This window comes from Rhipicephalus sanguineus, chromosome 4 (assembly GCF_013339695.2).
Source record: "Rhipicephalus sanguineus isolate Rsan-2018 chromosome 4, BIME_Rsan_1.4, whole genome shotgun sequence".
Taxonomy (NCBI): Eukaryota; Metazoa; Arthropoda; class Arachnida; order Ixodida; family Ixodidae; genus Rhipicephalus; species Rhipicephalus sanguineus.
In genome coordinates, this window is record NC_051179.1 from 194,673,933 (window position 1) to 194,696,671 (window position 22,739).

Here is a 22,739-nt window from a genome sequence, read left to right on the forward strand (position 1 = left end):
GTAGTGGACAATTGCAACGCACACTGCAACGTTTCAAATCTGGAGGCAATATGGCTTGTGTTTCTTCCACCCAACACCACTGCAGTCCTTCAACCTATGGACCAAGGCATCATACAATACGTAAAGAAAATGTACCGCACTCAACTGTTGCAACGTATGCTTCTCTGCATGGATCGGAAGCAGCCATATAACATAACGCTTTTGAGTGCGATACATATTTTGGTGCATGTGTGGTCCAATACGCCGGCACAAGTTGTGGTGAACTGTTTTCGTCACGGTGCATTTGTGCGGCCCAAGGCTTCAGAAAGCTTGGAGCGCAGCCCAGGGCTCCTTTTGCATCGTACCGCAAAAGAAGGCGCGGACGCTCTCGTTGTTCTAGAGGAGTTTTGTTACGATGTCCTAGGCAATACTCTTGCGCTAGGGGGTTTGTCACATGCCCGCTAACTAGTCCTTGCCACCCAGCTGTCCACAAGAAAAAACAAGCAAGCATCATGGACTACTTCTCAAAATAAAGGTATGCGATAAAGGAATTGAAAATGTGCGTTTTTGTTATGCATTCGTTTATTCGACATTCGGATAATTCGGACATTTCTTTTCACACCCTTGAGATCCGAATTAATGAGGTTTTACTGTACTGGAAGCACATCAGCTTCAGTCTGAATCGTTGAATTTGCGAAGGCAGCGAGTCGACATCCATGAACTCCATGAGCGCAAGCAGTGGCTGATGGTCCATCTCAAGGAAGAAATTTAAACCCCGGACATCCTCTTCAAAAAGTAGCACCACCTAGGTTGCAGCCAGAGCCTCCTTCTCAGTCTGGCTATAGCGACCTTCCAAGGGTGTTGAGTGATCGCAATGCAAAGGCAACTGGTCGACACTCTCCTGAAGGTTGCTCTTGAAGATGGATGGCACCGACACCAAAGAAGCTTGCATCAGCTGATACTGTAGTCTTGTATGTCATGTTGTACTGAGCAACGCAAAGGTCCAAGCAGAGCAGTTTCTTGAGCTTCGAAGAGGCCGACTCTTGAGCGTGCCCCAAGCCCATTCAGACTCCTTCAGCAGCAAAGCTCAGATCGGTGCTGTCAACTCTGACATGCATGGCAGCAAGCGCCTAATGTGACGAACGAGGCCCAGGAGGCGCCGGACACTGTGAAATCTTGTGGCATGGCCTTGATCGCAGAGACCTTGTCTGGATCAGGAGAGATGCCCTCTGCACTGACAATGACCCCAAGAAACTTGATGCTGTTGGCTGCAAAGGTGCACTTCTTGCAGTTTAGCATGACCCATGCGTTCTTCTTCCAATTGAGAACTTCCTGCAAGTGACAGTCGTGTTACGCGTGAGTCTTGCCGAAGACGAGAATACCGTCAATCCTGTTCATAACACCAGCTTGGCTTTCCAGGATTCAGGAAATCTGCCGCTGGAAGTATTCCGGAGCAGTGGCAATCCCAAACACAAGCCGGAGAAAACAATACCTACCGACCTAATGGTGTTGTGAATGTGGTGTACTCCTGTGATTCTGGAGACAACTTGACTAGGCCCTTGTGCGAATATTCAAGCACTTCAAATATTCGAACGAATATTACAGTATTCAAATTCGCTTGGAAACAAATTTAAATTCTAGGAAATTTCGAAGTATTCAAAATTAACGAATACACATAAATAAACCACATGTATATACCCACATATAACCCACATATAAACCGCACATATATAAACCCTGTAAAGGTGGTTTCACTGCAGTGGAGGCGTGCTATACCTATACCATGAATACACATTCTCAGGGGAAATCCGCACTGCCGTGAAGCCCTACTTCAAGGTTAAATGAACATACAGTGAAACCTCGTTAATTCAAAATCATTGGGACTGTGAAAAATATTTTAATTAAGTGGGTTTTCGAATTAACCTAATATACAAAAAACTGGATGCAAGGAACTTTGAATTACTGGAAGTAATCAGAGGTGGTCGTTTGCTGTGCCTACTAGTTTGCGGCTCCAAGGGTTATGTTTTCCAGCAATACCCGGTCCCAATTTTGCCACTAAACCGGGGAAACGGCGGGCCTCCCTACTACCCCTACTAAAAGGGGGGGGGGGGGAGAAAAGAGTCTCGCAGTCAACTGAAATGCGCGCCTGCGGATAAGAAGACGTGCTTCACTGCAACATAGTGGTGACACGCGGGCTGCACGTCACCTGCTCCTCGCAGCGTCAGCGCGTCATGATGCGACCATTTGCCCATTCTTTCTGGTAAAATAAAGAATTCAATAATGACAGGTGTGACGGAACGGAAGTTTTCGAACTGAGTTTTCGTAGTAGGCGTTGCAGGCAAGTACCCCGCCAGCAGTGCATGTGCGGAAATTGCAAGAACAACCACCAATCAGAGGTTTGCATACATCGCGAATTCCGTCAGACCGTCCTTTATTAATTTCTCTATTTTCCCAGAAAGAATGGGTAAATCATGACGCGCTGACGTTGCAAGAAGCATGCGTCATGCTGCCCGCGTGTCACCACTGTGTTGCAGTGAAGCACGTCTTCTTTTCCGCAGGCGTACATTTCAGCTGATCACAAGGCCGCTTTTTTTTTGCTCGCACTGGCAGCAGCGAGGCTGGGATGCTTCACTTGTCACTCATTAGTATCGCTACATTGCACTGCCTTGTGGCTCCTAAGGGCCATTGTTTCTGCGCATTTGCAGCTAAATCAGGATTCGAAATTGGCACATGGCACCCAAAGTTTTCGACTTAATCGGGCTGGTACTGACCGCCACTTCAAATTATCCACTCAAATTTACATTCCAAAATATGGGGCCGCAGAAATCCTTCGAATTATGTGAGATTTTGAAATAACAGAGTTCGAATTAATGAGGTTTTCTGAATTACCCTCACATCGATTCATCATTTTTTAAATTTAAAAGCTTGTTATACCAGCTTATATGCCCAAAGTATAGTAAATTTTAAAACTTAACATATTTTACAGGTTATCACTTGCATTCTACCGAAAGTCAAATCCTGTTACTACTCAAAGCTGCTTCCACTTCGCTTTGAACCGGAAAGAATGACATATGGATATGCCTTGTTTTAACTTTAAAAATATTGCACTGGTTAGTTAGGTCATGACAAATATGCTCATTTTTCTTTATAGCATGTGATATCTACTATTTGAATTCGCTTCGAAATTATTCGACCAAATCACTATTCGCTTCGAATTCACTTCGGACCTAAAATTTACTATTCGCACAAGCCTAAACTTGAACTACACTCACAGAAAAGATCGAGTAAAAAGGGCATCTTTTTGTCCCACAACAATAATCGTCATTTATGTTGCCTCCCTTTCCTAGCATTATCACTGCGTGCCCGGCACTTTCTGGTCACGAACGGCATGTGCACTATCAGCATGACATAGCATTCTCGATCCATTTTTACTCAATCTTTTCTGTGACTATAGTGGAAGATGGACGTGGCATTTAACTTGGAGAACACAGTGGCGTCACCCAGCAGGTGAAGGCATTGTTCAACCATGGGCAACATAAGACGTTTTCACAGAATGGCTGTGTTGAGATGGGTCTGTAGCTGCCGGTAGCCTTAGGGATCACAACCAGTCTGGTGCACCAGTCCATGGGCATGTCGGTGGGACAAATACCACCCTTTTCTAGCTTGTCTAACTCCACCTTAACAGTGTCCCGAAGTGGTAGCAGCAGATGTCTGGGGACACTCAATGAGAACAGTTTCACATCCAATTTCAGCCGGACAGGATCAGGAAGCATTCCAAGTCCTTGAAAAAGGCCCGGCTCGTGGCAAAGCTGACAAGAGGTTCCGAACCTCCAAAACACTGTCTAGAAACTTGCAGATTTCCAGGGCTTGAATCGCCGAGAAGCCTATTAAAGGAACTGTGCCTGCTGCCAAGACAAAGCTAGTGCTTGACAGACTTGCCACGCCAAGACAAAGTAGCTCTGCAACGAAACGAGAAACAGCTCGAAACGCAGGACAGTGAAAGAGACGGACCACTGTCCAGTGTTTCGCACTGTTTCTCGTTTCGTTGAACATGTACTAACTGGCCCAAATAAACACTCTAGTGTAGCTGTGCAAGTTCCCAAAACTGGCACGTTATTACCCGGCCCTTTCAGTTCGACCTCTGGGTCCTCTAGCTTGACAGGAATGCTAGGAAACACACTTGGAACAACCGAGACTTGGGCGCCAAAGTCAACTTTGAATGACAGGGCATGTCCATGAATGAGCACTTCAATAAACTTCTCGTTCAGGCTCTCCGAAATGGCATGAAGCTCCACCCAACTGGCTCTAGGTTTCCACTTAAACTTCTGACCTGCTTTTTTCTTCATGCAGATGACTTAAAAGTGGCCACTCTTGCCACAGAAGCTGCAGGACGCACGGTGAGGTGCGGATGCGACGCACTGCCCACAGAACGGGCAAAGGTGGCCAGGCTTATCAAGCGACAGTAGGTTTTCCTTGTGCATCCACGCAGCATCGACGGCAAGTGAAGGTGGTCATTCTGAGTCATGAATATTTCATTCGTTATCACAGTCTTCTTGCTGGCGTGCTTGAGTTGAAGCCCCTTGCAACATTAAATTCGGGTGCTGACAAAACTGATTGGTCCAAAACCCTGCAGCCAAGCAACTCAACAATAAAACGATTTCAAACAAGCTTATCCTCAATATGCAGGAAACGTTGCGCTAAACTAGAAAGGACAACACAAAGAAGGAACACTTCAACAGATCGAGCGCACACTACCAACTGTTTTTATTGAACGTAGAGCATCGGTTAAATAGGGAAACCCGAACTGCGCAGACACCCCGTGTCTGCGCATAGCTGCGCAGACACATCGAGGAACATCACGTGCTAACGCACCTTATTCATGAAAAAAGACACTTCTGCACCGTAGAGCGATACCGAGGCCTCACTTACACAGCTATCTTTTTTCCCGTTAATGAAGAACGCTTCCAAAACCTCCCGAGCACACGTGTTTTTGCTATGTCCCAGTATCTTAGTCTGTTGGAATCGTGCTTCGCATCCACAGGCAGCGCAGTGAGCTGGTAAATTCGCCATTTCTTTATTTTTGATCAACAGCTGGTGTTCACGTGCGCGGTCATTTACGCAGCGGCTTGTTTGGCCCACATAAGACCTGCCACAGGAAAGCGGAATCTTGTACACCACTCCTACATGGAATTGCACAACCGGGTTGGCATGCTTTTTGCTACGCAGGCTACCGCGCTCTTTGCCGCTCGAAATGCACGCGCACAGCTTCGAAAGCTTCTTAGGCGCAAAGAACACCATGCCGACTCCGTAGCAATTGGCAACCTTTTTCAGGTTGTGTGTCACCCGGTGTATACAGGGTAACACAATCGGCTTCTCACGCCCATTGGACGAGTCCCCCAGCTGCGGTTTTCGCGAACGCCCTTTTAGCTTTTTTAGGAGGGTTTCAGCCACCGCCGTCAGCACAGACTGCGGGAACCCAGCTGCCTTCAGTCGTCCAATCTGAGCACGGAAGCTGGCCAGCCTCTCATGCGGGCACGACCTCACCAGTGCAGACTCCAAACACAGTGACGCGATCGCCCTCTTTACTACCTTGAAGTGTGATGAAGTGTATGGTAAAGGCTTCTTCCTAGCCCGTGGACAGTACGAATAACATGTATGGTTTTGCTTGAAAATGAGCTTAAGGTCTAAAAACTGAAGCGTTCCCTCCTGCGGTAGCTCGTACGTAAAACATAGACCCCTCCCATACTTGTTAAACTTCATTAACACGTTGTCCACACAATCGCTTGTGATTGCTTGTTTGTCCAAAACTACCAGGAAATCGTCTACGTACCTGAATATCTTTAACACACCGTCACTTGTAAACGCTTCAAGCAGATCGCGGTCAATGTAGGCTACAAAAATGTTGCACAAAACTGGGGCAACACACGATTCAATACAAATGCCTTCTCTTTGCAGGTACAAACCCTTGTCAAAACCTATGATGGTGTGTTTCAGATAGAACTCTAAAAGCGACATAAATTTATCAACACTCAGACCGGTTGACCAAAGAATTGAATGACTCTGACCTGCCCGTGATTGGAGATGTACAGCTTCCCGACAGTATTTCAGAAGTTTTGCAGAAAGGTCCAAAGTTCTCGCAAGAACCTGTGGTACCTGCCTTCGAGCTTCTGGCTTATAACCAAAAATGGCGGGAAAAGCAGATCAAGAAAATCAAGAAAGGTGCTTGTTGGACGTGGTGGAAAGCCTTCAAAAGAGCACAAGTCGACCGGCGAAAAGAAGGACAACCTGGGTGCCATTGTTAGATACTTCAAGGATAAAGGTCTCAGCTTGACGACGGCTGACAAAGAAGGTGGCTTCGTGGTTATGACGTCAGCAATCTACCAGAAGAACGCTCGCCAGGCCATCAAAAAGAACTTTGTCAAGGTAAAGCCTAGTGAGGCACGTGTAAAAACTAAAGCATGGCATTGTGTAAGGACTTCAATCTAACAAAACTTGCGAATGCAATTCAAAGAAGTAAATCCAGCACCTTGCAAGTGTTTTTTAGTGCTAAAACGCATAAAGTAGAAATTCCCTTTCGCACCATTGTGAGTGAAAAAGGCTCATAGCAACACCAGGCTAGCATGTTTTTGCAAAAATGCCTGAATCTGTTGAGTGTGAATGATCCGTTCGTGACGAATTCTATCGAAGTTTTGCGGTTTTTTGAAGGCAAAGTTTCACCTGGGTTGACATTCTCAGTGGATGTACCAGATTTGTTTTATTCTGTCTCCCATGTTGAACTTTTTAAGTGTGTTATGGACTGCATTATAGAGAATTCAGCTATTGGTTTTCAAAATTCAACCGGTCTGAGTGTTGATAAATTTATGTCGCTTTTAGAGTTCTATTGAAACACACCATCATAGGTTTTGACAAGGGTTTGTACCTGCAAAGAGAAGGCATTTGTATTGGATCGTGTGTTGCCCCAGTTTTGTGCAACATTTTTGTAGCCTACATTGACCGCGATCTGCTTGAAGCGTTTACAAGTGACGGTGTGTTAAAGATATTCAGGTACGTAGACGATTTCCTGGTAGTTTTGGACAAACAAGCAATCACAAGCGATTGTGTGGACAACGTGTTAATGAAGTTTAACAAGTATGGGAGGGGTCTATGTTTTACGTACGAGCTACCACAGGAGGGAACGCTTCAGTTTTTAGACCTTAAGCTCATTTTCAAGCAAAACCATACATGTTATTCGTACTGTCCACGGGCTAGGAAGAAGCCTTTACCATACACTTCATCACACTTCAAGGTAGTAAAGAGGGCGACCGCGTCACTGTGTTTGGAGTCTGCACTGGTGAGGTCGTGCCCGCATGAGAGGCTGCCCAGCTTCCGTGCTCAGATTGGACAACTGAAGGCAGCTGGGTTCCCGCAGTCTGTGCTGACGGCGGTGGCTGAAACCCTCCTAAAAAAGCTAAAAGGGCGTTCGCGAAAACCGCAGCTGGGGGACTCGTCCAATGGGCGTGAGAAGCCGACTGTGTTACCCTGTATACACCGGGTGACACACAACCTGAAAAAGGTTGCCAATTGCTACGGAGTCGGCATGGTGTTCTTTGCGCCTAAGAAGCTTTCGAAGCTGTGCGCGTGCATTTCGAGCGGCAAAGAGCGCGGTAGCCTGCGTAGCAAAAAGCATGCCAACCCGGTTGTGCAATTCCATGTAGGAGTGGTGTACAAGATTCCGCTTTCCTGTGGCAGGTCTTATGTGGGCCGAACAAGCCGCTGCGTAAATGACCGCGCACGTGAACACCAGCTGTTGATCAAAAATAAAGAAATGGCGAATTTACCAGCTCACTGCGCTGCCTGTGGATGCGAAGCACGATTCCAACAGACTAAGATACTGGGACATAGCAAAAACACGTGTGCTCGGGAGGTTTTGGAAGCGTTCTTCATTAACGGGAAAAAAGATAGCTGTGTAAGTGAGGCCTCGGTATCGCTCTACGGTGCAGAAGTGTCTTTTTTCATGAATAAGGTGCGTTAGCACGTGATGTTCCTCGATGTGTCTGCGCAGCTATGCGCAGACACGGGGTGTCTGCGCAGTTCGGGTTTCCCTATTTAACCGATGCTCTACGTTCAATAAAAACAGTTGGTAGTGTGCGCTCGATCTGTTGAAGCGTTCCTTCTTTGTGTTGTCCTTTCTAGTTTAGTGCAAGGTTTCCTGCATAGTATGAACCAACTAGCCCCTCAAGACGTCCTGATCCTCAATAATTGACAAAGCATAGTTACAGTGAAATAACTAGAAGAATAAGGATGGGTTGGGGCTCATTCGGCAAGCATTATCAAATCATGAATGGTAATCTACCACTATCCCTCAAGAGGAAGGTATATAACAGCTGCATCTTACCGGTACTTACCTACGGAGCAGAAACCTGGAGACTTACAAAGAGGGTTCAACTTAAACTGAGGACGACGCAGCGAGCGATGGAAAGGAAAATGATAGGTGTAGCCTTAAGAGACAGGAAGAGAGCAGAGTGGGTCAGGGAACAAACGGGGGTTAAGGACATCATAGTTGAAATCAAGAAGAAGAAATGGATATGGGCCGGTCACGTAGCACGTCGGCAGGATAACCGGTGGTCATTAAGGGTAACTGACTGGATTCCAAGAGATGGCAAACGCGTGAGGGGGAGACAGAAAATTAGGTGGGTAGATGAGATTAAGAAGTTTGTAGGTATAACGTGGCAGCAGAAAGCACAGGACCGGGTTGATTGGCGGAACATGGGAGAGGCCTTTGCCCTGCAGTGGGCGTAGACAGGCTGATGATGATGAGTTACAGTGCTTTTAAATGGTACGGAGCATGGTGAAAGATGATCCATCGGCAGTATCACCCGGGTGCGTCCAACTGTGGAAACTCGCACAACTTGTTGAGCTGGTGGACAAAATGGTCTGTGAACACCTTCTTGACAGCTCCCACATCCTTTGAGTTCACTTCTGACACGAAAACTGCTTTTGCTAGCGGCCCCATGCAGGAAAGCATGGACCAGACCTGAACTTCCTGAGCTCCTGCAGAAACTCCTGTTGCGTAAGAAAAGTCCTCAAACTGTAGAAGCCATGTCGGCCAGGTACTCGGGCTGTCAAAGTCGAATAGAGGCAGTGGGCAGAGCCCAGCTTTGAGAGAGGACTCAGCAGTGGCAGTGATGGCAGCGGCGTCGTTCACGGTAATCCCAGTTCTGACAACATGTAGTCAGTTGTGCTTCCACAAACTCTAGCCATGCAAGAACGAGCCATACAGCAGGCTGCCTAGAGAGCAACTAACCCTGAGGCTTATTTAGTGGCTCCAACTGGTGGCACATGCACACAATACACCCAGCACTTCCAACAAAATGTCACGCAGAGAAGAGACGCAGAAAAGAGGCTGTGTATAAGTATTTCTGCAGTGGAGTACTCGGGTGCACTTCACCCTAAAGCAGCGGCACAAAACAGTGTCCAAATCACCACCTTCTTCAATGTAGTTGTCTCTTCTCCACCAATGATAGCTTTTCGTAGCAATATAGTAGCTGGTTTAAAGAGGGTGTCCACCAACGTCTCTCATGAAAAACTCTTTGGTACAAGACGCTTTCATGGTTGACTAAAAACCGAATAACCAGAAAACTGAACAGACCCCTGTAAATAAAGGAGTCTCTTTAGAGATGAAATAAATGAGCAAACTGCTCTTTCATAAAACCTCCTGGCTGCAGAGTAAGCACCGCCAGGATTCTACAAAATTATTCACTCACCAGTCAGCCATCTCAGGCAAGATGAAGTGCTGGCCCAGGTGGTGCTCTGTGGGCAGGAGAACATCATGTGGCTCAGTCCATCTACTAAATACCTAAATGCATGCAAATACAGTCGAACCCGGGTATATCGAACTCGCAAAAAAACGTTTATTAGTTCGATATATGGCATAATTCGATATAGGCCCGCTATAGGATTTTGACACAAAAGCACATAACAATAAGAAAAGTACTTTATTAATATGGTGGCTTACTTGCGTGCCCTACTTTGGAACAAAATAGTCCTGGATTTTCTTCTGTGTCAACGACTTCGCTGCCTGTGACAGCACACACGCCTCCACGTTGTCCAACGAGTCGGAGCAGCTGAGGCTGCAACCTTCCACATTCACGCAATAGCGCCGGACCAACGCAAGTGCACTAATCACTTCGGAGGATGTAGGCAATGGGCCATCGTCAATTCTCTCCTCTGCCAGCTCGCTCCAAACTTCGGCGGAAACACCTGCGGTGTTTTCAGTGCTGTCATCGGAATTTGGGGTGTCATCACCAGGCATGCGGAAGCTGGCACGCCTAAAGCAGTTCTGGATCGTCTCCTTCGTGACATCTGCCCACGATCTACTCAACATAGAAAGAGCTCCGAGCAAGTCGATCTTAAAGGAGCACTGACACAAACATTTTGCACCTTGTTTTTTTTGTTGCAATAGATAGCTTATGATCCACTTATCACAGCTGCAAACCTCGTTTGCGCGAGTGCGCGACGGTTATTTATTTAGAGACGTTTTTAGAGCGCCCAGTCGCAGTTTCGGTTTCAAAGAGCATCGAGCTAGGCAGCGTCCCCCGGGGGCCGGGAAAACACAGCTGGCCACGTGAACACGCAAAATTGTGACGTAGGCGGCGCGCGAGCGTGGATGCGGTGGGCGCCGAACCAGGTCAAGTGGCGCCAGCTATGGAGGATTAGAAACAACTAACAAACGCGTAATCTATGTCCTCCGAGCATTCGGAAGCGCCCATCTCGACTCGCTAAGCTTACAGCATGGATTATTTGACTATGGCTCTCAAAAACGGCGCCGAATCGGGACGAATACATTGCTGTCGAAGCTTAAGGACATGAATCTAAAGCAAATGGAAGCATCAGTTCGGAACTTACACGTTACAGAGCGCACGGCGGCCACTTGATAGATTCGAAGTGGACGACAACCGCTTTTGGCAGTGCTGCCATGTTTTTCGGAGGCGCGAATGCCTCGCCGGCGAAGCTTGCCGTGCAAGTTGGACAGCTCTCGCGCGTGCGGCGACGGCCGACGTTCTGCGGCACCGCGCCGTTGCGGCAGGCTTGCCGCTAGCGTGAGCGGGCCATAACATCTGCCAACGGGCACGACGAGCGAACAGCGGAAGAGAACACAACTAGCACACGCAAAGCCGCAGGCACGGAGAAAGAAATGGCAGGTACCACGGCACAACCAGCCACCAGCCAACACAAACTCGTGACGTAGGTTTGTTTACACACACCCCGCGTCGCGAAGCGCTCGCATCTCGCTCAGTCGCGCGGCATGCACTTTAAAATTGATTTTAAATATGTTCTAGGTTATATTGGCCCTTGATATTTCGTAGACGTTGTGTACGGCTCCACATACATCTATTTCACTCATTATCTCGCCTTCGAAATTTTGTGTCAGTGCTCCTTTAAGCTCCCTGCCGACACGAAGGTTCACAGAGCACCAACAGGCAACACCACCAGCACGGACCACGCTGAATGAGGACTCGAGGAAAACAGGCAGCAGCAGGCACACAAGCATAAAGAAAGAAAAAATGGCGCTCACTTCTACCGCCTCTGTACCTCGGAGAAAGCACGACGGCCTCTGATTGGCTGTAAGCGCTGCGAGCGGGCCAGGATAATTTCTTGCAGGGGGGTGTTCGCCCGTGCACAACCGGGTCTAAACCACTTTTTCTAGGGTGGCGCCGGCAGTTTTCCCCACCACCGCGAGGGAAAGCCAACTTGCTGGGGCACTTTTGAGGCACATGGAGTTTGATATATCGGTTGTCGTTGCTATTTTCGTTCGATGTAACAGTAACTTTTGCTATATATTCTCAATGTAAATTTACCGTGTTTAGAAATTGTTCGATATACGGGATAATTTGATATAAACGGGTTCGATATAGTCGGGCTCGACTGTATACAAATCCTTCGATGTATACTGCAACCAAATATCAAGGAATGAGACTCATCTGTGCGCATAAGGAACATTTCTTAAATAGTTTGTTTTGGCACCGGCTAGTTGTTCTCTGACAAGGTGGATGCTTGGTCACTTTATAAAAACCCGGCAGATAATCTCACACATTGTGGGAATCAATTTCATGCGAAGCTGTCAGCGAGGAGCATCCTATACCGGTTGCTTTGAGCAAAGCGTTACGAGGTAGATACAATCACCAACCATTTATTCAGACGCAGAAAATTCGGACATGCTCGTTTATTCGGACACCTTCGCGGCACCACCACTCGTCCCACTGAAGTAATGTCAATTCACGACCGAAAATTCAGATGCCCCACACTGCACCATTCGATTTTTCGGACTCCGGCTGCCTGATCGAGTGCGATGTCGAACGCCATGGCAAGCTGCCAGCAATGTTTACAATATTTTTTCTAGGTTGCCAGCACTGAAATGCGGCACTGGATATAGCTGGAGATCGTGCCAGTGTCAAAATCCACGCAGAAATTGCCGATCTCGAAGGCTATGTTTGTTAGCTACACGTAACGGTTCCCTTTTGGCTTTAGCCACTCAAGTATCCATTGAATGGCTATTGCGGCCAAACAACAGGCCAAGCCAAGCCGAGATTGGAATCAGCTCGGTGCGGCGTTTGAGGCGAATGACAGCGCGTACGAGTACGACGTGGATCCTAACTCGTACAAAGAGAGTATGCCAACACAAGCGCTGACACATCAACTAGCCCAACGTTGTTCCCTTTTGGCGTTTGAGGGTTTGCGTTGTCAGATGTTTCTGTGGCTAGGCCTGATCTGCGTACCGAGCTTTGCGTCTTGCTCCCTTATTTGTTGCTTGGCGTGCGAGGCCTGATCTGCTGAAATGGCTCCGACGCTGCCCGTTCCATGTGCGCCGTCGGAACTAAAGAAACGAGGCAACTGCAAGGCCCTAACGATGACGAAAAATGCAGCAATTATTCGCCAGGTGGAAGGCGGCCACCCTCAATCCGAAGTTGCTTGGGAGTTTTCGCCGAGTCGCGCGATGACATCATCCGTCAGCTACTCGAACCAGCACATGTGGACAGTGACTGCCGTGACGACGCGCCTCCCATACCACAGCCATCAAATGCGAATTTAGCGTAGGCCGTTGCAGTGCTATTGCCGACCCACAGGAGTGGCGAAACACTGGCTGAAATACAGGCCGACTAGGTCGTACATAAGCGTGCATGTGTACAGACGCGCACTGACAAGTTTTTTCCGGCCGCTGGGTCAATACAGGTGCTTTTTTTTGGTGAATACTTTTTTTCGGACTCCCGATTATTCGGACTTCTCGGCGGTTCCTGTCGAGTCCAAATAAACGGTCAGCGACTGCAGATGTTTTGAGGTGAGATCAAACCGACAAAGCTGAGTACCACATTGTAGAAGTAACCACAGTCATGTATAAATGTTGGCAAAGCAACAGTTGATAATCAGCATCAAATCAAAACAATCTCGGTCATTTTAAAATTTCACTAAAATAGCCTGCATGTCAAAGTTGAAAAAAAAACCCAGCTAAATGAGCCACACGTTTATACGCCAGTTCTTGTTCCATAAAGGGGATCAGAGCCAATAAAGCTGCAGACTAGCATACTAGAACGATAGTATAGAGATTGTTTTTGGTTTCTTTTAGGGCCTGCCAGATGGCCATGCAGTTAAGGTTCCTCATCTTCATTTTTCTCAGTGCCGTTGCAAAGCAGGTTCGGAGAAGTTACTAACAAAAATCACAATTTGGAGCAGCATTTGTCTTCTGGAGCACTTTGAAGCAATCGGAGCAGCACTACCATCACCGGGTAGTCCCATGGAGTGCTCCTTAAACCAAGAAAACTTTTCAAACCACTGTCCTCTCCTATTTTCATTTTGGTTAAGGTTTGTGGGAATCGAGTGCGTGTGTTGGCCACGTGCGGCTCGAGCGCCGGGAACCGCCGTTAATCGGCAGTATGGCGACCACGGCGGCAGCGCCAGGCCTCTTTGTCTGGTGCGAGCCATGTGTCGGCTTCCCGGCGCGCGTGCGTGCGTCCGCACATGTCTCGACATGCTCACGCCACCCCGCCAGCCTACGTCACTGCGCTGTGCCTGTCCTCAGTGGCCACCAGTGACAACCCCCTTCTCCCTGGAGCTCGCTTCTGTCTGGCGCTGGCTTGCCCGCATCAGATGCTCTCAGGCTGGCACAAGAGGCTGACGCGCTGCTCTAGCAGGCGGCTTCTCGTTCGTGTGCTCGACTGCTGCCCTTTGTGTGAGAGTCGTAGCGCCGCTGGCAAGCGTACTCGATCGGTCTTGCGGAGTTCCCCTTACGGCCTGCAAGCCCGTGACTGTCGTACTGTGCTGCATCTTGGGTTAATAAACCCGTGTTGTTTGTTGACATCCTGCCTCGAGTGCCTTTTCTGCGCCGTGCTGGAGAGTTGACGAACCCGGCCGTAGCGTCTTTGTTCGCTGCGGCAGTGGAGAACGTCACGTCCCTTGCCGGTCGCCTCGTAGGGTAAGTGTCTCACAAACCTATCTCCACAGGTTAGGGCTGTTTATCAGGCCGTGCACGTACATATGGGCGTGCACGTACAACTGGGAAAGTCAGTCGGAAATTGGGAGTCTGCCGGAAAATTCGGGAGTGTTGGTCATGTAGCAAAGCGTTGGAACCCTGTAATGGGTCGTCCTCTCAAGCGCCTTCTAACGGGCCGTCCTCTTCGGCTCTTCTCCTAGAGCACGCCCCTCGTGCTACGAGTCTGCGCTCCGTCTTGACTGTCACCATCGTACAGTAAAAGCTCGTTAATTCGACAACCGTTCATTCGGAAATTCGGATAATTCGGACGGCTCTATTGGTCCCGGCCAAAGTGCATGTTAATCTATGGGGACCAAACCTTTGTTAATTCGTCAGAATTGGGCTCCGCACCGCTTAATTCGGACAAATGCTGACGGCTACCACTACACAAAAGTGTGGTAAAGCAGCGCTGGCACCACTGGAGCGAAACCGAAACCTGAGTGACATCGCCATCGTCATCAACTAGTGGGGGGCGATCGCAGCGTCACCGAACGTCGGCGCCTTCTTTCTTCGCTCCACTGCGCCTCCGACGCCATTTTCCCTTGTGTTGTGTCGGCACCGTCTGTTCTTGCGAAGTTCTCTTTTTTTCCCCGTTGTGACCGTGTTTACATGTGAGGCCCGAGCATGCGGCAGTACCTGACGATGCCATCGACAAGGTGTCAGCAGAATCCACCGACGATGTCTGCCCGACCTTCGATGCTGTCCTTCCCACAGATATGACCCTTCAGGGCTACATCGCGATTGATGATTGTGTTGTCACAACTGGTCTCCTGCCCGATCAAGAAATGATTAATGATGTCGCGACCTAATCGCACCTCACGGGAAGTCTCGGAGGCGCTTTTGATATTAGAGGACGTTTGCATAAGCACTTCCGACAGTTTGCGTGCTGTTGGCCATTTGGAAGAGATAAGAAAAATTGTAATGTCAGCCGGAATCTGCGCGAAAACGCAGACGACCATTACAAAATACTTCAGCAAATAAAGGTATGCTTCTCCAACTTGATTTTAATGTTGTTTTTCTTGTTAATTCGCTAATTCGGCATTCGGTTTTCGGACATTTTTTCCGGTCCCGTGAGATCCGAATTAACGAGCTTTTACTGTACATCATTGCTTAGGGCCATCAATAAGCACCTTTACAATTTGGTGGAGAGTGCTGTGCCGTCAAACCAGCTTCGGTCCCCGTTCGATGCCCCTGGTGCTTCGATCCCGTACAGTTCCATCTACCATGCCTCAAGACACCGCCCAGCAAACGCCTGCCCCAGCACCGACAGCATGCCCTGGTGTCCCCCGCATCCGCGACCCTCCTATCTTCACCGGTGCGGATAGCACCGACGTTGAAGACTGGCTTGCGATGTACGAGCGTGTGAGCGTACCCAATAAATGGGACGAGGCAGGCAAACTCAGCAACCTGGTTTTCTACGTCGCGGGTGTGGTGGGCCTGTGGTACAACAACCACGCAACCGATTTCCCCACATGGTCTGATTTCAAGACCGCCATCATCGACGTGTTTGGCCGCGCTGCCATTCGTAAACTGCAAGCCGAACAGCGTTTACGTGAACGAGCTCAGCAGACCGGTGAGTCTTTTACGAGCTACATAGAAGACGTCCTGGACCTGTCCAAGAAAGTCGACGCAACCATGCCCGAGTCTGACAAGATCCGCAATGTTATGAAAGGCATCGACGATGCCTTCACCACGCTGCTCGCCAAGAACCATCGTACTGTGGCCGAGGTGATCACGCTCTGCCAAGGCTACAAGGAGCTGCGCCAGCAGTGGTTTCTGACCCGTCGACCTCCATCACGCGACGCCGATCTCGCTGGCTTGTCGGCCATTTCTGATCAGTCCGCCTCGCTCGCTGAGATCAAGACATTCGTCACAAAGGAAATTGCCCGCCAGTTTTCTCTACTGGCCTTCCCTCACCCGCAGCATGTTGAACAGCCGTCGACCACACTGCTGCCACCCTTACGCCGAGCTATTCAGCAGGAAATCGCGGAGGTCATGCTGGAATACCACAAGCCCCCTCCGGCGCTTGCACCGCTCAGTTACGTGCAAGTTGTAGCCAGGTCACCCCAAGCGATCTCTGTTGCTGCACGACTTACTTAAGCCGAAGCCGTCACCAGACCTCAGGCCTTCGAAGCGAGTGTGCCGGCTGCGTACGCCGACGTCATCCCTAGGCCACCAATGCAGCCCATCATGCAGTCATGCCGCCTCGTCCACCGCGTCCTGCATCATGGATGGGACCTACCCTGGTGAACCAATGGCGCACTTCTGACAACCACCCCATCTGCTTCGCGTGCGGTTGTGCCGGTCACGTCGCCCGCTATTGCAATTGCGTGCAGCCGCCTCGTGAAGCCTCAACCATCCCCAACCAGTCAAGCCACCCGTATTACGATTCACCGCCGCCTATGTCACCGTCTTCTCGCCCAGCTCCATCTACCCACTGTTCGCCGCCACCACAACGTCGCTCACTGTCAGCGATGCGGCCACGTCCAGTCCCACGCGACCAGGAAAACTAGTCGTCGCAGTCCACGAGGCAAGGGCTGCGACACTATCGAACTGCGAAAGGCCTCAGCAAAGCCCATCGAACATGATAGACGTGTTTGTGGACGGTGTTCATGCATCTGCCCTTATCGACACTGGAGCCGCCGTATACGTTATTGACGCCACACTTAGCCGATTACTGCAAAAAGTGACGACACCACTTCCCGGGCTCTCCCTCTACAGCCAGCGCCCAAATATTCACCCTACAGCGGTGTGCACAGCCCGCATCATGATTAAGGATGCTCTGTACACCGTCGAATTGATCATAATTCCTGCATGGTCTCACGACGTCATCCTAAGATGGGATTTTCTCTCCCACCAAGACGCCGTAATTCATTGCGCACCAGCTGAAATAGAGCTCTCGCCATTCTCAGATTTGACACCAGCAGAAAGTCCATCGTCTGCGAGCAAGGTACACGTCAAAGATGACACCAAAGTAGTCAAGAGTTCGACGAAAGTTCGTCTGTTCAGGTATCATGATGAGGATGTAGAGTGTGAACGAGGAACCCGTATGGGTTCCGAAACGTCTCTGTGTTTTTCGCCTTGACTTGGTCAGTGACCTGCAAACTCGTCAACGGCGGTGTCAGTCTACTGCGCCAGTCTCTCCAAAGCTGTTGCACTCCTCTCGCCATCTGACTGTGTTTGCATGAGGAAAGGCTTGCTGGTGCCTTTCGCGACTGTGCAAGTCACTCAGGGCAGCACGTCAATTTTTGTTATCAACCCATCCCCGTACAGTGTTACATTGGTGCAAAGAGAATGTCTCGGCCTGGCGATCATATGGGCCCTTACAAAGTTCCGACCCTATTTGTATGGTCACCCATTTGATGTCATAACCGACCATCATGCACTATGCTAGTTGTCATCATTTAAGGATCCCTCAGGCCGCCTCGCCCGCTGGGCACTTCACCTACAGGACTATGATATCCGCGTGCTGTACCGCAACGGACGCCAGCATGCTGACGCCGACGCACTCTTGCGCTCCCCCTTCACTGACGACCCACAGCTCAGTGTCTCACAATGCCATTTCTTCCATCGACAGTCACACCATCGCTACCGAACAGCGCAAGGATCAATGTATCGCTTTGCTGATTGACTTGCTCACTGATCCGTCGGCAACACCATTTACTTGCGCGTTGCGTCGTCAAGCTCACCATTTTGAAATTCGCGATGACCTCCTTCACCGACGCAATTACAACGCCGACGGCCGCCAGTGGCTACTAGTAATACCCCGCTGTCTGCGTTCTGACATGTTCAAATCGTTCCACACTGATCCACAATGTGGAACGATGTGGAACTCTGGGGTGTCGAAAACTTACCATCACATTCACCAACGGTACTTTTGACGAGGGATGTATCGCTAAGTACAGTAGTTTGTTTGCTCCTGCATCGATTGTCAGTGCTGCATAACCTCAACACACCTGTCACCAGCAGGTCCGCAACCTTTATGTTGCCTTGACTGGCCATTTGAGTGCGTTGGCATCGATTTGTATAGGCCACTTCCTCTTACGTCGACTGGTGACCGCTGGGCCATCGTCGCTGTAGACCACCTTATGCGCTATGCCGAAACTGCCGCCGTCCCAGCGGCTACAGCGCGCGATGTAGCCTCCTTCCTGCTCCACCGATTCATGCTGCGCCATGGTCCACTCCAGGAGCTGCTCAGCGATCGAGGCCATGTCTTCTTGTCGGAAGTCGTCGAAGCAATTCTCAAAGAGTGCAACGTTGTTCACCGCAAAACTACTGCTTACCACCCCGCAGACGAATGGCCTCACCGAACGCTTTAACCGCACGCTCAGCGACATGCTCTCCATGTACGTCACCGCCGATCACACAAATTGGGATGCCATTCTGCCTTTCGTCACCTACGCCTACAATACCGCCCCTCAAAGCACCACTGGTTTCTCACCCTTTTTCTTATTATACGCCAGGCACCCATCGCACACAATCGACACAATCCTCCCATACAAGCCTGATCGATCTGAGTGTGCGCCTCTTTCTGCCACAGCCAGACTTGCTGAGGAGAGTCACAAGCTTGCCAACACCTTTACTACGCAAGACCAAGAGCGGCAGAAGAGCATTCGCGGTGACACCAACACTTCTGCACCCATGTTCCTCCCTGGAGCGCTCGCATGGCTCTCAGTCCCTACCACTGCAACTGGGCTCTCTTCCAAGCTACTGCCCAAATATGAAGGCCCCTACCGTGTCGTCGAACGCACATCCCTGGTCAACTACCTGATCGAACCCATCGAAACACCTTCCGACATGCACCGTCGAGGGCGCGACATTGTCAACGTGGAACGCCTCAAGCCTTACCATGACCCGCTCATAGTGGCAAGCTGTTAGGTCGCCAGGGGGCTCCCTTTTCGTAGACGGGGTAATTGTAGCAAAGCGTTGGAACCCTGTAATCGAGGCCTTGTCTTCTTCCGGGTGGCGGTGGAACTCGAGCGCCTTCAAGTGGGTCGTCCGCTTCGGCTCTTCTCCTAGAAGCATGCCCCTCGTTCTGCGAGTCTGCGCTCTGTGTTGACTGTCGCTGTAGTGCATCGTTGCTTAGGGCCGTCAATAAACGCCTTTACAGCCGGTATGATTATAGTGACCAATTACAATACCGATTTCAAGAAACAAAACAAGCCTCCAAACTGATAGCTGCAGCAACAGCTTTATAGATCTAAACAGTACACTATGTTGGGCCAGTTGGTGCATCATTACTTGAAAGACTTGGTGCAAAGTTAGAACCGAGAAGGAATAAGAAGCGGCAGAAAGAACGCCAGAAAGAACGCCAGCGTTCTTTCCGTCTATTCTTGGTTCCAACTTTGCGCCACGTCTTTGAAGTAACTTTATCAATCTTCAAGGGAGAGAACTCACCTGGGTTGCGCCCACTCAGGTGATGGGCCAGCCTGTCGGTGACCTCATACTGGCTTTCAATGAGACGTGCCTCAAGGTCCAGGTAACCAGCATCCCTGAAAGGCACAGTTCGCATTCAGCCAAGGCAGCCACTTTTTGCACAGCTACACACAAGACGCTTAGCCCATATATTACATGATCAGAAATAGGAGCTGCAGAACAGCCACGAAGAAAGAAAAACAGGTGCAGTGAGTGGCAAGGTGCACTTGATACAACACAGCAGCTCTGATGACTCATCTTGAAAACAGCGCAGCAACAGAAGGACAAAGGAAGCTACAATGGGACGTGCTCTGAATCTTTCTTCGTCCTCGTGCTGCTGTACTGTTTTCAAGATGAATCCTAACCAACTTGCCCAAATGTCTGTTCTACGAAGCTCTGATCACAATGCACCACTCTTGTTGCTGCCAGCCGATCTACTGGTAGACCTTCAGCCCTGTGGCAAATCCATGACAGAGCAACAAAATCCGGTGCAAAGCGACTCAATCTGAATTGACCAGAGAAAAATAAACTCGCTCTGGCAGGGAGTAGAGTGGAAGTTGCCGCAAGCATCTTGCTGCCCACGTTGGCAACCTTGTGTTTGGCCTCGCACCCCGAATTCTTCTGCCCCCATTTTGACCAGAAGCACGATTCAGGTTTTGCAGGTTGATGTTCACCACCTTTTGATGAACACTATTTTAGAGAGGTAAACAAATGCACAGGGTTTTTGGACAATGCCTTAAGAAGTGCTGAAAACAACCGAGGTGCCCAACTGCACTGGGAATGAAGGCAATGTGCTGTCGTGCTTCCAGCAAAATCCAGCTCTGATAAGCGGAAAAGGCTGCTCTGAATCGGCCAGTAGAAAATGCCAATGCAACTTCCTCCAGACTGACCAGTGGCATTCACCATATGAGAACATGCCATTCTTTGGAGCAGCACAAGGACTCTCAGCCAACATCATTTTAATCTAGTTCAGAGCTAGAATGAAGTTGAAATGCAAGACAGGCTTCCGCATCGGAGCACAGTGTAGGGATATTTGCACGCAGACTTCGAATGATCACATGCATACTCAAATTCAACAAATAAAGAGCGCCATATCAACTCTCTCTAACAAAAATGACAGCTTAGAAAACAGATCACGTAGAAACGATATTATCCTTCATGGCCTTAGTGAAGGAATGGAATACCAACTAGCTCGTAGTCACACCTGACTTAGTGAAGGGCCTGGCGAGAATCATGAGCAACTATCCGCCATCGTTTCCAAGTGGTTCGACGACACTCTTAAGGTTGCATGCCCGCGCAGAAAGGTGTCAGAGGCTTGGCAGTAATGTTAAGAGGCCACCCACATCCCAATATCATGAAGCTCTTGGATTTTCAGGATAAGGTGGTTATGTTGAAAAATTGCTATAAACTTAAAAACACTGGCTTCTGGGTCGCCAAAGTATGTATCTCACTCAAAAGCGTTATGTTATAGGGCTGCTTCCGATCCATGCAGAGAAGCATACGTTGCAACACTTGAGTGCGGTACATTTTCTTTACGTACTGTATGATGCCTTGGTCCATAGGTTGAAGGACTGCAGTGATGTTGGGTGGAAGAAACACAAGCCATATTGCCTCCAGATTCGTAATGTTGCAGTGTGCGCTGCAATTGTCCACTACAAAGAGCACCTTGCGTTTCTTGGCACTGAAGTGTTGATCTAGATCCTGCAGCCAAGCACGAAAGATCTCAGAGGTCATCCACGCGTTCCGATTCGCACGGTACTCGACAGGGAGGTGTTTTATGTTGTAGAAGCACCTCGGCTTCAGCGCCTTCCCGGTAACCAGAAGCGGAAGGTGCGCTGTGCCAGTCATGTTTGCTGCTAACAGCACCGTCACCTGCTCCTTGCTTCGTTTGCCACCGGTGCACGGGTCCCCTTTAAAAGTGACAGTTTTATCTGGCAGCACTTTAAAAGAGTGCCGTTTCGTCGGCATCGAAAACGTCGTTCGAGTCGTAGGCTGCCACGTGGTCCTTAAGATGCACGTTTTGCCAGTCTTTCACAACTTCTTCGTCCACCTCACCCCTCTCCCCGCACACGGTCTTGAACACGAGGCCACGCCATTCTTTCAAACACGCAAGCCAACCCTCCGATGCCTTGAAAGAATCTATGTTCATTCGTAGAGCGTACCTCTCTGCTTGCGCGCATATAAGTGGTCCACTCAACGGCAGCTTCGACTCGCGTGCAGTAACGATCCACTGCAACAGCGCTTGCTCCAGTTGTGGGTGGGCTGCGGTGCATAATCGCTTTCGTCTGGCGTGAAATTTCTTGCCCTCAAACGCTTCCATTATTTGAGCCTTGTTTTTCACGTACATTGATAGCGTGCTTCTTTCTACATCGAACTGACTCATCACCTCTTCTCTGGAAGCGCCGTCTTTGAGTGCCTTTAGTATCTTCACTTTGGTTGTCAAGTCCTTTGCTGCGTACTTCGCGCGTTTCGCCAGTTCCAACATCGCGGCCGAATGATATATCACACCACCACTCTGGCCCGACCACCCCCTCACGCACCGACACTTGCGATACGCCGATACGTCACAGCACACTGAGGAGGGGAAAAAAAAGCACAACCGAGACCTGCAGGTCCGCACGCTATCCGTTTTAGGCCTTGTTTCTTTGTTATCCGTTCTCCGCCAATGGCAGGAAGATGCGTACCCCAAAAGGCCCCCTTGCGTCCCCTTTCATAAGTGTTCGAAAAAAAAAATGCGGTTTTCCTTTGCCTCCGCAATCGACATCGACAGCGCACCGTTGTTGCCGGAGCCCATCTCGGAGACCATAAGTTTGCACATGTATGGCAAAGAAAATGCAATGTG

At 49.4% G+C, this 22,739-nt stretch overlaps 1 protein-coding gene across 2 annotated transcripts in view; it reads right to left on the minus strand.

The window, feature by feature from the left end:
• LOC119391003 (ARF GTPase-activating protein GIT2) overlaps positions 1–22,739 on the minus strand; it is a 369,377-nt gene that overhangs the window by 290,555 nt on the left and 56,083 nt on the right. For both annotated transcript variants that reach the window (XM_049415016.1, XM_037658710.2), the window contains exons 5-6: positions 19,880–19,974; positions 9,723–9,768 (exon numbers count right to left, since the gene is read on the minus strand). In XM_049415016.1, coding sequence (XP_049270973.1) covers positions 9,723–9,768; positions 19,880–19,974 — 141 coding nt within the window. The remainder of the gene's footprint in view (positions 1–9,722; positions 9,769–19,879; positions 19,975–22,739) is intronic.